The sequence below is a fragment of the Sebastes fasciatus genome, chromosome 23 (genome assembly GCF_043250625.1).
Source record: "Sebastes fasciatus isolate fSebFas1 chromosome 23, fSebFas1.pri, whole genome shotgun sequence".
NCBI lineage: Eukaryota > Metazoa > Chordata > Actinopteri > Perciformes > Sebastidae > Sebastes > Sebastes fasciatus.
Genome location: NC_133817.1, coordinates 5,821,962 through 5,836,012, shown reverse-complemented (window position 1 = coordinate 5,836,012; position 14,051 = coordinate 5,821,962). Strand labels below are relative to the sequence as shown.

The following is a 14,051-nucleotide window of genomic DNA, read 5'->3' as shown; positions in this document are numbered from 1 at the left end:
ATATCTGAGAATAGACACCAGAATGAATTGATGTTTAAAAAAAGACCCAGAACAGATAATCAAGAGGCGTAGAGTAAGAATATCAAACTGTACCATATTAGCATCACATCAGTATCTGGGTACTGTTTGTCTCACTGATGTCTTCTCCTCTTTTTAGGCTACCTGGGCTACACCAGCGGCTTCTCTCTTTCCTGCATGGTCTTCTTCCTGGGGGTGGTAAGTTCAGCTGTCTAAAAGCTTTTCCAAAAGCTATGAAGTGTGAATGTGGGATTCAGGCATAGAGAAGGGCATCCCATTTGTGCCACAAAGACTAGATTTAGTATGATAAGGAAACACAACATTTGTTCTGATTGGACATACTTTGGGCAGTACAACTTTGATATTCAACTTGTTCATAGATACCAAATACTTGATTGTGCTCCTTGTAATTTCTGAGATACAGACACTTTCTTATGATGCTATAATTAGTCTTTGGGCACATGGGACTTCTGTTTTCTTTCCTAAAATATAACAAAATATATCTACAAAAACGGTAGTCCCATGTGCCCAAAGTAGAGCTTTGATTCTCTGCCCTAATCGGCCTCGTTCGGGCCGGTTCAGGCTGTAATTTCTCAAAATTTCCTTGGGCGTGAAATGGGTCAGGTTCGCTCATATTTCCTAGTGTTGTTTTATTTCAATCAGGAGTGACCCCGTATCGAATGAACAATAAATGTATTACATGATACATAATAGCAGAATAGATCAAAGACTCCATCGTGACGTAGTATATTAAAAGGGGGTAGTGATTCCGTGATGAGATTAGGATATATTCCCCCCTGGAGTCTAGACACTGGTGGTGGTGGTGAAGGGAGTAGCTGAAGATCTAATGAAGGAATGTGGAGCAGGCCTGGGCACAGAATCTGATGAAGCCTGGAGGTGATGGGGCGGAGATTGCCTCGAGTCACACTGAATTGAAAACTGACAGCGGTAGGGAGGAGAACAGTTTTAAAGTTTGATTGCAACGATACGATTGGCTCATGGAGAGCGTGGTAGAATCTGTGTTGGTTATCTAAGAGTGAAACACCCACAGTCAGCTGATAGAGTAGGAGACAGTAGAGAGAGAGACAGAAAGGTTGTGAATGAGAGAGTGTTAAGGGTCTTCCTGTCTGAACTTTCACTTTAAGCTTAATTTATTTTTTGTAGTCTGTGATATGACAGTTTTTAGGCTGTGCTGAACATTCGGTAGGAGAAGGCGCATCTTTTTGCAATTTTCTTGGGCCCGATCGTAGCTCTCTAGCCCAAGAACTAAATATAGTATGAAGAGAAAAACTCACATTTCAGCCAAACAGTTTGACCGGTTTTGAAAATTTCTTCAGATTTGTGCTTAGGCAAGCCCAGAGAACACTTCTACCATATTATATAAATAAAAAATTTGGGTTAGCTACTCTAAAGGCACACCAGGCATTTATCTACAGTACATCTGTTTTCTGCTTCTCCCAAGTTTCCCCCAAAAAACTCAAGTTAATGCAGTTTCACCTACATAGCAGAAAAATATTGTTAATTTGCTAACTAGCTGTCGTTTGACGAAGTCTTCACTACTGAGAGTTGAGGACCTCCAATAATGCAACCACAGGGTGTATTACACTGCCCTGTTTAGAAACCTGTGGCCGTAAATATAGAGCAAGCACACGTCTATTGGAAAATAAACTACTGCCGTGCACCATTTGGGAGAACGTGACCTGACTTCATCTTGTTCTTTCCCCAGGTGATCTACAAGAAGACCCAGCTGCCCTGCCCTCTTCCTTTCTTCTACCACCACTCGTCCAACCTCAGCATGAACGCCTCAGTCATGCCGGGGCTGTACCCGCCGCTGAACAGCTCGGCGCACATGGATTTCTCCCGGGCCGACGTTTCCCCGGCGGTGCCCGGCAACCACGACGCTCACCACTCCACCGGCGTCCACGTCGAGCCCCATCCCGACGACGAGGAGATGTGCACGCCCAAATACTTTGTCTTCAACTCGCAGGTACGATGGAGTTGGTTGGTTGGCGGCCCAAACATTTGCCTAACTTACAGTGTCATGTCTAAGCTCGCTTTATGTCATTGGCAAAGGTTTAGAGGGTGTGACTTTTGAAATGCCATAGTATTTATCGTGAAGGTGTGTCATTTACTGAAAGCCACAATGGCATCTCCATTGGTTCAGTTAAACAGAATCAGTGATTGTAAGACTTACAAAAAAAAAGCCAGGATAAAGTATCCCATTTCTAAGGTAAACTATTAAACGAAGAGATCACAGACGCAATATTTATCCACGTGAATAATCTTTTATAAAACAATGTAAGACGGTTGGGCATTCACTCAGGAATGCATCCAACAGTTCACAAATCCAACAGAAGCAGAATGCCAAGTATCCGCCAAGACATGTTAGGTAAAGGTTGGGTTTTAAGGGTGTGTTTTGGCATTTGTATGTGTGTGTGTGTGTGTTTAGGGCTTTATGTCTGATCATAAATCAGGATAAGCATTTGACTCATGGCATTATGTTCACATGGGGTTGGTTGCGCTAAAGGTTGCGATTTTCACATTGTTTAGAAGGGTAAGAAGCAGTCATTATACCTTCTTTGACGAGATGACTACCGGCTTCTTTTGGGCTATTTTGGGCTTTTAATCACATGCCAGTTACAGTTTGAGGAATTAAGGTGCAGGGTAAAGGAGTATTTAAGGGTTTAAAGGGAAAGTTTCATCTTTGCTTTGGTCCTTTTTCCCTTAGCCTTGGAAACACAGCTCTATCCCCTGTTAGACATTTCTGCCATACTTCTGAATGACATCGCATAAAAATTAGGGCTGTTAATCGATCTGTTAAAGGGAGATTTGTCAAGTATTCAATACTCTTACCAACATGGGAGTGGGCAATTATGCTGCTTTATGCAAATGTATGTATATATTTATTATTGGAAATCAATTATCAACACAAAACAATGACAAATATTGTCCAGAAACCCTCACAGGTACTGCATTTAGCATAAAACATATGCTCAAATCATATCATGGCAAACTGCAGCCCAACAGGCAACAACAGCTGTCAGTGTGTCAGTGTGCTGACTTGACTATGACTTGCCCCCAAACTGCATGTGATTATCATAAAGTGGGCATGTCTGTAAAGGGGAGACTCGTGGGTACCCATAGAACACATTTACATTCACATATCTGGAGGTTAGAGGTCAAGGGACCCCTTCTGAAAATGGCCATGCCAAAATTTAGCATAAGTTTGGAGCATTATTTAGCCTCCTTCGAGACAAGCTACTATGACGTGGTTGGTACCAATGGATTCCTTAGGTTTTCTAGTTTCATATGATACAAGCATCTTCCCTCTACAGCCTAAAAATCACAAGTTACGTTATTATCACGTGAACTTTAACAGCAGTGATAAAAAATCTTTCTGTATATTGTTTGTCCTCAGACGGCATACACTCTTCCCATCCTGGCCTTCGCCTTTGTCTGCCATCCTGAGGTCCTGCCTATCTACAGTGAGCTGAGAGAGTAAGTGCGCTTTTTTCCCTTTACATCAAGCAGGGAAGCATTTTAAGGGTCACTTCACTCAATCTGCGTGTCCAAGATTTTTTTACTGCAAGTAAAACGTGATGTGACCTCTCTAAATGTGTGTGTGTTGTTTCTACAGTCGCAGCCGGAAAAAGATGCAGAACGTCTCCAACCTGTCCATCTTGACTATGCTCATCATGTACATGCTGTCGGCGCTGTTTGGCTACCTCACCTTTTATGGTAAGAGCAACGATACACGAAATCAGTAACAGTCATCTTAAAAAAAAAACAGGTTTTGTTTTTCTGCGTGAAGACACAAACAGACAGATAGTTAAAGAAGACCTATTATGCTTTTCCCCTTTCCTTTAGTGTGTTTTATAGTTTTTTACGTGGTGATGTCACCAAGTAATAGATTTGCATAACAGCTAGTTTGGCGCGCAGGGTGAAAATAGGTGCTGCAGCACAGCCGGTATGAGAAAAGTAAAGCGTTTTTTTTACATTAAAGCCTGTAAACAAGTTCAAGCAGAAACCCAAATACAAGTACGAACCTGAAAATTTGCATAACAGGTCCTCTTTAACTGATATGATTCCTTTATTCGAGACAATAAGAGAAATAATTCTGCTTACTTTAGTTGGAAGGGAAGAGATGTCCCTTATGGTGCCAAAAAATATTTGCTTTTCCATCACTTCTGTCACTTTTTTTGTTCACAAATTGTTAATTTTGTCAACAGAAAACGTGGAGGCAGAGTTGCTCCACACCTTCACCAAGGTGTACAAGTTTGACACCATGTTGCTGATGGTGCGTCTGGCTGTCCTCACCGCCGTCACTCTGACTGTCCCCATCGTGCTGTTCCCTGTAAGTACATCACACGCAAACATGGTCTTTTTCTGTCGCCAATAACAAACTAAGGGCTGTTCTAGGGCTTTTACACTCAATTTTCATTGCAGCATTGCTGTACTTTCCTCTCTCTGCATCATTAAATTGAGCAACTGATATAATTCGATTCACGTCAGAGCGCGCAAACACGCTCTGCAGACAACACACACAAACATACACCACCCTGGTAATTAAATGTGCGTTCCACCCGACGCCAAACCAGCTACTTGTAAAGCCACTCATTGAGTAGAAAATCACTGCCACTTGGTGTCATTCTGCTTACAGACTGTGTTCTGTGTTTGCTGCAGAGTAGGTCTTTTTTTTTTTGTCGTTTTCTGGACGCAGCTGTTTTTTTTTCCTGGCAGTTCGATAAAAAAAAAAGAACACGCTGTTCGGTTTGGCACTTTACCTCTGTCGTCATCTCAGATCCCAGAGGCTTAGGTCGTAAAGCGGCCCCACCTTTTTAATTGCGCCGACGCACTTATTTCTACACACATTTTTAGATCTCAATAATAAAGCCTCTCTTATTTTTTGTGTGCTCAATTTTCTTTTTAAACTAAGGGTCAAAGGTTACCTGCTACCAAAACGTATCGTCTCATTTACACATACACACTCCTTCTTCCTTTCCGCACCATATATGTTCATGGGCTAATTTTAACTAGACCCTTGTCTGACATGAGGGGAACAAAAATGGCTGCTGGCCACAGGAAGTGTCATGCCCCTGTTTTAGCTTCCACGCACACACACACACACACACACACCCACTTGGTTTAGTGTCAAGACGCACAGCTGCTAATTTGTGAATCATTTCTGAAAGTAGCTGCAGGTACAGACGGTGGCCACCAGGGGGCAGCAAAGTTGGGGATATTTGGTCGCAGGAAAGTGCTGACAGAAAATGATGCAGCAATGACTGCATGTTATGCCTCGACACACACACACACACACACACACACACACACATTCATACATAGTTACAGAATATAAACATGCACACTTATCTGTGCTCCTTCATATCCACTCTCCACATTCGGTTACATTTTAGTTATTTAGCTGATGCTTGCGTTCTCACACTCCCGTCCTCCCACACATCCCTCAGACTAACATACACACAGACACACACACACACACACCCCTCCAACCCCACCCCGCAGCAGACACTGCTGTTTTTTTTATGACCAGGGGAATGCGATAGAGGATCCCCCCTCTCTCTCTCTGCAGTGGAAGTTTACCAGCTCAGAGTGGACAGTGGAAAAACCCTCACCCTGCCCGCTACCTTCAGGGAGATAGAGAGGGCGGAGCCAGCGAGATGCGGGGGGGTGAGCTGGCAGGGGAGGGGAGACAGAAACACAAACCATCGCCTGGGCGGCACAAGCCTCCAAATGCATTGCGGTAATGATAGAATTGTTGGAAATCTAATGAGGAACAATGTAATTATTGTCTGATGGTGACCGTGATAGATTACCAAAATCACATCTGGGAATATTAGGATGAATTGTTCCATAAAAATTAAAGGGCCACCCCTTTAATTTTGCTTTAATGTTGCTGCAGTGCCATCCATAAAGTGGAAGTCTTATCACATGTATGTAAACTTGGTTACAATTTCACAGTGTGTTCAAGAGTTATGACAGTCTATGTAAATAGGCAACGTATACTTTTATACAACGGTTCGTATGATATCTAACGAAAAGTTATATCTCATTTCCTATGAATGTGCAGCAACACGTGACGCACGTGTCAATTTCTGCTCGTTACTTGTATACAGTTTTTTCAAAATAAACTTCCGTCTTCAAATGATACTACTTAATTAGGTTTAGGAAAGGATTGACTTTGTTAGGTTTAGGCAACAAAACTACTTGATAAGGTTTAGGAAAATATCAACTTGGTTAGGTTAAGGCAACAAAACTACTTGGTTAGGTTTAAGAAAAGATCAACTTGCTTAGGTTAAGGCAACAGAACTACTTGTTTAGGATTAGGAAAAGATCAACTTGGTTAGGTTTAGGCAACAGAACTACATGGTTAGGTTTAGGAAAGGATTGACTTTGTTAGGTTTAGGCAACAAAACTACTTGATTAGGTTTAGGTAAAGATTGACTTGGTTAGGTTTAGGTAACAAAACTATGTAGTTATGCTTAGGAAAAGATCAACTTGGTTAGGTTAAGGCAACAGAACTACTTGGTTAGGTTTAAGAAAAGATCAACTTGGTTAGGTTAAGGCAACAGAACTACTTGGTTAGGTTTAAGAAAAGATCAACTTGGTTAGGTTAAGGCAACAAAACTACTTGATTAGGTTTAGGTAAAGATTGACTTGGTTAGGTTTAGGTAACAGAACTACTTGGTTAGGTTTAAGAAAAGATCAACTTGGTTATGTTTAGGCAACGGAACTACTTGGTTAGGTTTAGGAAAAGATTGACTTGGTTAGGTTTAGGCAACAGAACTACTTGGTTAGGTTTAAGAAAAGATCAACTTGGTTAGGTTCAGGCAACAGAACTACGTAGTTAGGTTTAAGAATAGATCGTGGTTAGGGTTAAAATAACCCCAGAAATGGCGTAACTTAAGTACGGAAGTTACAAATAAGTCAACGTTGCCTTCTGGTTTCACACGGGGCACCAACAGCACTCTCCAGGGTGAATGTGGGGTGTCTTTGACAGTTTGAAATAGGCCACACCTTTCAGAATTTAAAAGCAATATGGTATGAAATATTTCCCAAAAAAAAGGATAACATCATAATATCAATTTCAAAACAGATTACTAATATCTGTATCTTCCTGGTCTAAGGAAAGCAATTTCTTTCAAGACGATACTTTCTCAGAAAAAAAAAGACAAACTTATAGTTAGTCTGGTTAACTGCAAACGTACAATTATATATGTCCCTTTGATCCTTTTTTTAGCGCAAACATATTATTCATGTGTGAGAACGTGGAAAGCTTCGACAGTCTGTCTTCCAACTCTCTGACGTGGAACGGCAATCACACAATGAATAAATGTAATTGAAATAGAGAAGAGCGATGCTGGGAAAGTGAGAGGAAGGGGAGGAGGACTGAGATAACAGAGGAGATAAACGTTTGTTTTGAAGGACGGAGAAACACAAGACTGAAACAGGATGCCGCAGAGCAGCTGTGGTGACTTGTAGCTTAGTGAAAAAGAGAAAGGCAGAAACGCAGCCGGGGGTTAGGGGTTCATATCCCACTGCAGACACTTACAACAGAAACCCTCGTGCTCTTTGGCCTTAAATCCGCTATGAAGCTCTTAAAAATGACAAATTTGTTGTGTTAAAAACTGGAGTGTTAAACTGCATGGATTCCCAAGAAAAGGTGCGAGTCATATCCTTGTTTAGATAAGTCAGTTTTTGTTTTAACACCAGTTGCTGAGAGACAGTAATGTGACTAAACCTTAGCTAATGCTGTGAAGTGGAAAAAAGTTGATTCATGCACGAATTTCTGATTAGAAATGTGCATTTGTACAGTTTGTAGAGAGTTTGATCACTATTATTGTAGTAAATTAAACTGTGTTGCTGTAACATGGTCGAAAGATTGCGGAAACTTGGTGTGTACGCGAGGCATCGGATCAAAAAGAACTGCTCGGTCGCGTCGCCCACTCTGCCAAGTTTCCATTTGACATTTGAGAATCTCGCCTCCGAATCCTCCTGACCTTCATTTTGCGGGGAAACGCCGCCGACCTTCAGCTTAGAGATTAACGTTATAGCTTTGTCTGCCACTGTCCTTGGCTCTTGTGGACAAGTTCTATATGAGAGAGGACAGAATGTGTGTGTGTGTGTGTGTGTGTGTGTGTGTGTGCAGTCACGTGAAGGATAGATGCTAACAGAGGCCAGATCACACAGGGCTTTGCTAGGATCCAGTACATAATGAAAGGGCTTTATGTTGGAGTCAAACATGCCCCAGTTCTCAGGCTCCAGCTGGAGATTGAAACCATGGGAGACGGCTGCACACGAGCTGATTAACAGCACCGCCGTCACCTTTACGTCTAAAACATCACGTAGTAAAATTTACATCCAGAGTACTTACCTTTAAAGCCTCATATGTAAGCAGTTGGTTTCTCCTATAATGGTTCATTTGTTGTTTTTTAGTCTTGAATATTAGCAGTTAGCTACACATTTTCTGTCTGGTCAGTGGACACTTTTACTCGTCTACACTGATTTTTATGTGTCTTAAATTTTAAAAATGCATTCTTTTCTTTCATAGAACAATAGTGCATTAATTACATCACCATTTCAAACACTGCAGTAAAGGTTTAGGTAGTTCGTTAGCTAGTAACAATTACAAGTATCATGATACAGGGGTTACGATACTGTAAGCAAGGCGATGTATTGAGATTTTTAAATGTAATTTCAAGAAAACGGTCATAGTGCCAAGAACACACCTCCATATGCATACAATTTTACTTTTTTAGAGTATTTACTGAGTTCATTTTTGCATGCAAACTATTAATTAAAAATCTATACAGTATCACAAAACATAATATTGTGACGTTTAATATTTTCGATATTTTCTTACATCCCTATTAAACGCCCATAGTTAGCTTAAATTCGTGACTGACATTTGGACAATGCAACATTTTATCAGCATGCAAAACACACGCACATCTTTCTGTGCCGAGCCCAGAAAAAACTGCAACTGTTTTCTTTTGTCTTCCAAGGACACAGTTAAACGCTCCTTTTGACATTTCGGTCAATATTTCTAGTTAATCGCCCTTAATAAACGGTGTGTAGGTTGTAACTCGGCTTTATTAACGCTTAATAAAGTCGTTCATAATGGCACGATGAGAACAAAATTGTCTGCCAGTTTATAGCCATTGATAGGAAAAAATTTTGGGGTTGCCAGATTGTGAAAAATCCATTTTTTTCTGTTGTTGTCCTCATCAATAAAGATTTAATTCTGTCATTAAAGTCATTAATTACACTTTCTAAGTATGCAGTTAATAAATTGTTGTGGTCCAGTTGCACTGCAGCTTTTTACCACGAGGTCAAACAGGTCAAACAGTCATTGACGTGGTCCTCTGATGAATCAAAGAGCTAAAAGAGGAAAATAAAAGGAGAAGTCCGAGGTATTTCACAACCTGGCAACCCAAAAAGTTGTGATTATTAATGTACAAAGGGGAAGTGGAACCGTCAGAAAAGTGACTATGTCTGTGTGGTTCTTACTATCCTAGGTGTGGTTATTTTGGCCATGAGTTGAACTGGACTGCTGCAGAGAGTCAGTGTCACCACTAGAGAGCTCATGTCTACATTCATTGCATCATGTTTGGCCTTGCTCTGGAGTGTGTTTTGGTTGCAGTAAAGTACAGTATCTCAATTTTTCAGGCTTTAGTTGTCTAGTTTCAAGTAATTCTTCAGTTTCAATATGGTCAAAACATGTTGTTTTCCTTGTTGATATTTTTACCTGACATGGTGCTTTCCCCGTGCTGCATGTAGTTTCAGTTCACACCCAGCATCTGTTGTGTTTAACCGCTTTCATACAGTGTCTGCTTTGAATATACTTGCACTTTCACAAAGGAAATCTTGACTTAAACAGAGAAAACTTTTGTTTTTTATATACTTCTTTTGCAGCACTAGCTAATAACTAAGTCCCAGGTTTGTTGCTAACTGGCTGAACCCAGTTGTGGCCGGGTAAATCCGGCTTCCTGCAACTAGTCCGTCCACATACTCTGACAGGTAAAGACAAACGAGCAAAAGAAGCGTGCAAATATCACACGGTGCGCTCCAAAGGCTTTGCCCCCAGGTAACAGTCGGGTGCTGAATAGTTTGGAGCCTCGGAGAGAAATGCCGCGTCCAGGCTCTAGTTTTCCGAGCCGGCGCTGATTACGCAACAGCTGGTGGGAGGAAGGAGCATTGCTTGAATTTTAGGTGGGATGCAGTTAAATTATTGTCAATATCTCCCACAAGAAAACGAGTTTTTGGCTTGGAAGTGGGGACATTTTTTTGGCAGTGGGACCGCGAAGCGCAGGCGCCATCTCGGTGCCTCCTGACAGTCATGATGGAGGTCGTTTGGTTCAATCTGACAGTGCAGAAAATCCACTTAATGTGATTTTTTTTTTCCACTGAGCCATGCTAACTGGATATAAATCTTGCACTTAAGTCCGGATACAAAGAAGGCATGTGGCGTGCTCTTTAAAAAAGGAAAAAGAATGCACATGCTTTCGTCCTTTTCAGGTAAACTAAGTAAAGAAGTTACTTTCCCCCATTTTGCATCTCATATTTCATTCACCACGTCCGACCAGAGCTGTAATTAAATGTGTTGTCATGGCGACTGGTGGCCCTCATCTGCCTTGATGTGGGGACTAGTGAGTAAAAGAGGAAGGAAGACAAGCTGGCAGAAAGGGAAAAAAAAAGTCAACTACAAGTGACAATAGCTGCTTCTGGTAAAGACACACCTCCCCCCCCACCACCCTGCAGGCAAACCCGCCCTCCTCTCACTCCCGGCTGATGCAATCCCGTGCCTCCATTACACTGCGGGAGATAATCCCTTGCCTTTTTGAATGGGCGCTGCTAAGCCCCGCCCCTTTGCAACCTTCCCCTCTGCGGCCTTCGAGCTCACGGTGCCTCAGGTTTCACCTGACACCCGCGACCTCTCACCCACTGGAGGCTTGAACAGGCTGCCTGTGGCTCAGCAGCACCGGGCGTCTTAGCTGGGATCTCCCGGCTCTCTCTTGTTTCCCTCACACACACACACACACTCAGTCTCTCAAGTGCACACACACTTCGCCTCGTAGCACTTGACACACTTCAGTCAGTGGCCAAGTTTGGGAATCAGCCTCGAGCACAGGCCAGCAGACATCCAGACTGTTGTTGTTGTTAATGATTTGTTTCTTTGCTGGAGACGTAGAAGAGTAACAATGCTGGATTTGCTGGACTTTAATACTAAATTAAATTAAATTACAAGTTAATGCTGTGATTGTTACACATTCCTGCATTCTCAGTCAGTTGTTTATACAACTTTGTCATGATATTAAAGGGGAAAACCACCTAAATTAGGAATTCCAATATGTTATTTCCATGGCCTCGTAAAGTTCAATCAATATTTGTGAACATGAGCTAGTTTTTGAATTCGGGAGAGAGTTGTTCATGTTTGCAAATATTTTTTGGACTGTCTTTAACGATGTATGAATTTTTAAGTAGTTGCCCTTTAATGATCAAGCCAAAGACTTAAATATCAATTCTTTGTGTTTTTACCCAGATACGCTCCTCCATCAACACACTGCTATTCAGCGGTCGAGAGTTCAGCTGGACTCGCCACATGCTGATTGCCGCCGCCATCCTGGCCTTCAACAACATGTTGGTCATCTTCGTCCCCACCATCAGGGACATCTTCGGCTTCATCGGTGAGTTCCGTTTCTCAAATTAAACTGTTACAATAATGGCGAGGGAGATTTGGTTCACAGACAATAAGAACGAGGAACATGAAGAACCCACAACATGGACAAATAGGAGTTAATGAAACAGGGAGTTAGGCAGTCGGGGCCCGATTAGCACCTTCAGTTCAGAGGTCGTTTTTATTAAGTAAAGACGTTGGAAGTAGAGAAGCTTAAAGTGTCGGGTCGAGTCAGCTGTGCGGTCGCGTGAGCCGTTTGACCACTGAATCTCCCGTTCTCAAACACTGAAAAGTACAGATATGTAGACATGTCCCCCTGGCGTCAAGCTGAACAAACATCTCAAAGCTAAATATTCAAATTCAAATCAGAAAATGTAAAAGGGAAATTGCTAATGACAAAAGGGATGATTCAGTTAAACTTTGTTTGCTCTTAAAGAGTACCAATTATGCTTTTGTGCTTTTCCCTTTTCCTTCAGTTGGGTTATATAGTTTTTAGTGCATGTAAAAGGTCTGTAACAGTTCCAACTGCTCCTGAACTGCCTGAACGCATCTGCCGTAACACGGTGATGTCAACAAGTACCACATTTGCATAACGGCTAGTTTGGCCCTCAAACAAAGTTAGTTAGAGCGAAGTTGGAGAGGAATCCAAACAGTTTAGTGACCAATCAGCTGGAAACAAGCATAATAGGTTCCTCTTTAAGGCCTTTACACACCAGGGGCGCGGGACAAATAATATTTGCCTGCGAATATGATATGTCTCGGGCTTTTATTGTGAAAGGTGAAAGAAAAAAGGAATGGATTTGGTCTGCGCTACCTTTGTCAACCAAGAGGGCAAACTTTAAACGTCTACGTCAACATCTTGGTTCTACTACGGAGCCTCCGTTCTGTTGTTGTTTCATAAATAAAGGCGCAATTCAGCGCGTTTCGCACTACATGATTGGTTGATGCCTTAAATCACGGTGCGAAAGCTCATCAAATTGACATTGATCTGAAAAAAGTATGCCACTTTTTCACCACGTAATATTTGCGTCCCGTGTTCAAACAGTGCGTAAAAATGTATTGACATGCGAATTAATCGCTCCGAAAATCGCTTATTATTATCTATATCTAATATTTCAAATAGCAACTGTCTTAAAACTACAATTCGCTGAATCCATCTCTTTCATTGCAGGTTCCTCTGCAGCCACGATGCTCATCTTTATCCTCCCAGCTGCCTTTTACATCCGCCTGGTAAAATCAGTGCCGTTCCGCTCCCCGCAGAAAATCGGGGTAAGTGCAGAAACACACACACACTCCATCAACGTCTTTCTCACCGTATCATTTTTCTCCCTCTATCCCCTAAGGGGAGGATAACATTTTGAAAAACATGACTTGTGCATCATCACACATTTGACCACATTTAATCCCTCCTCTGTCTCTCTTTGCTCTCTCTTCAGGCGTTCATCTTCATGGTCGTGGGAGTCGTCTTCATGATTGGCAGCTTGTCACTCATCGTCCTCGACTGGGTGCACAACCCCCCAGGCTCCAGCGATGGTCACTAAGATCCCTCTTAGATTCACATTTAACAAGTGCAGCAAACCCCCTCCTCCACCACCCCCACCCCGACCATCTCAGCTGGTCAAACATCTGGGAACAGGGTTCACCAGTGGTTCCTTTCATCAAATCACAAACATCAATCATAATCATATGGACATAATGTGCTGCACCGAGTTAAGACATCTTCAGTTTTTCCCCCCCAGAGAATATCACTGGAGGGAGACTTTTTTTGCTCGGTTTCTATTTTTTTGTCGTTGCTGTAAAAGTTCTGGATGTGACACAAACACAAACCGGGAGAGGGGGAAACACTCTGGTTTAATGTGCCACCAAGACAGCCTGAAAATCCTTGTCATCTTCCTTATTATTTCCAGCTCATGAAGAGACGGAACAAACACAAAGGCTACTGTGCAGCCCTCACCTGAAGCAGATCTGTGAACTGAGATCTGCAGGGTTGGAAAAAGACAATGCCTGTCCCCTCAGTCCTCTGTGCACTTGAAGGAGACATTTGGAGGTGGAGGTGTGTCGTCGTCCTCCGTGGAACAAGAAGCACTTCTAGCATTACGTATCACTTTGACTAGACATAGTGAAACACATCTACACCTGTATTTTTCGGCCCAAAACAAAAAGGTTAATCAATAATTGTTAAAAGTTTGTTTTTATTTTTGCTGCTCTGCTACATGTTAACAATCAGAAGCTTTGCCAAAGTCTACATGCACATACAGTTTTAAGTCGATCGGGTTCATGCACTCTCTCAAGGATCTTCCTTGCCGGCTGTTTTCATCCTGGAAGCGAGGAGATG

General features: G+C 42.1%; 1 protein-coding gene across 2 annotated transcripts in view; it reads left to right on the top strand.

Annotated features, from left to right (window-relative positions):
* Positions 1-13,398, top strand: part of slc38a4 (solute carrier family 38 member 4) — a 34,562-nt gene extending 21,164 nt beyond the window's left edge. For both annotated transcript variants that reach the window (XM_074626417.1, XM_074626416.1), the window contains exons 9-16: positions 158-216; positions 1,745-2,005; positions 3,437-3,516; positions 3,656-3,756; positions 4,248-4,372; positions 11,582-11,726; positions 12,888-12,985; positions 13,153-13,398. In XM_074626417.1, coding sequence (XP_074482518.1) covers positions 158-216; positions 1,745-2,005; positions 3,437-3,516; positions 3,656-3,756; positions 4,248-4,372; positions 11,582-11,726; positions 12,888-12,985; positions 13,153-13,257 — 974 coding nt within the window. In that variant the 3' untranslated portion in view covers positions 13,258-13,398. The remainder of the gene's footprint in view (positions 1-157; positions 217-1,744; positions 2,006-3,436; positions 3,517-3,655; positions 3,757-4,247; positions 4,373-11,581; positions 11,727-12,887; positions 12,986-13,152) is intronic.
* The last annotated feature ends 653 nt before the right edge of the window (positions 13,399-14,051 follow it).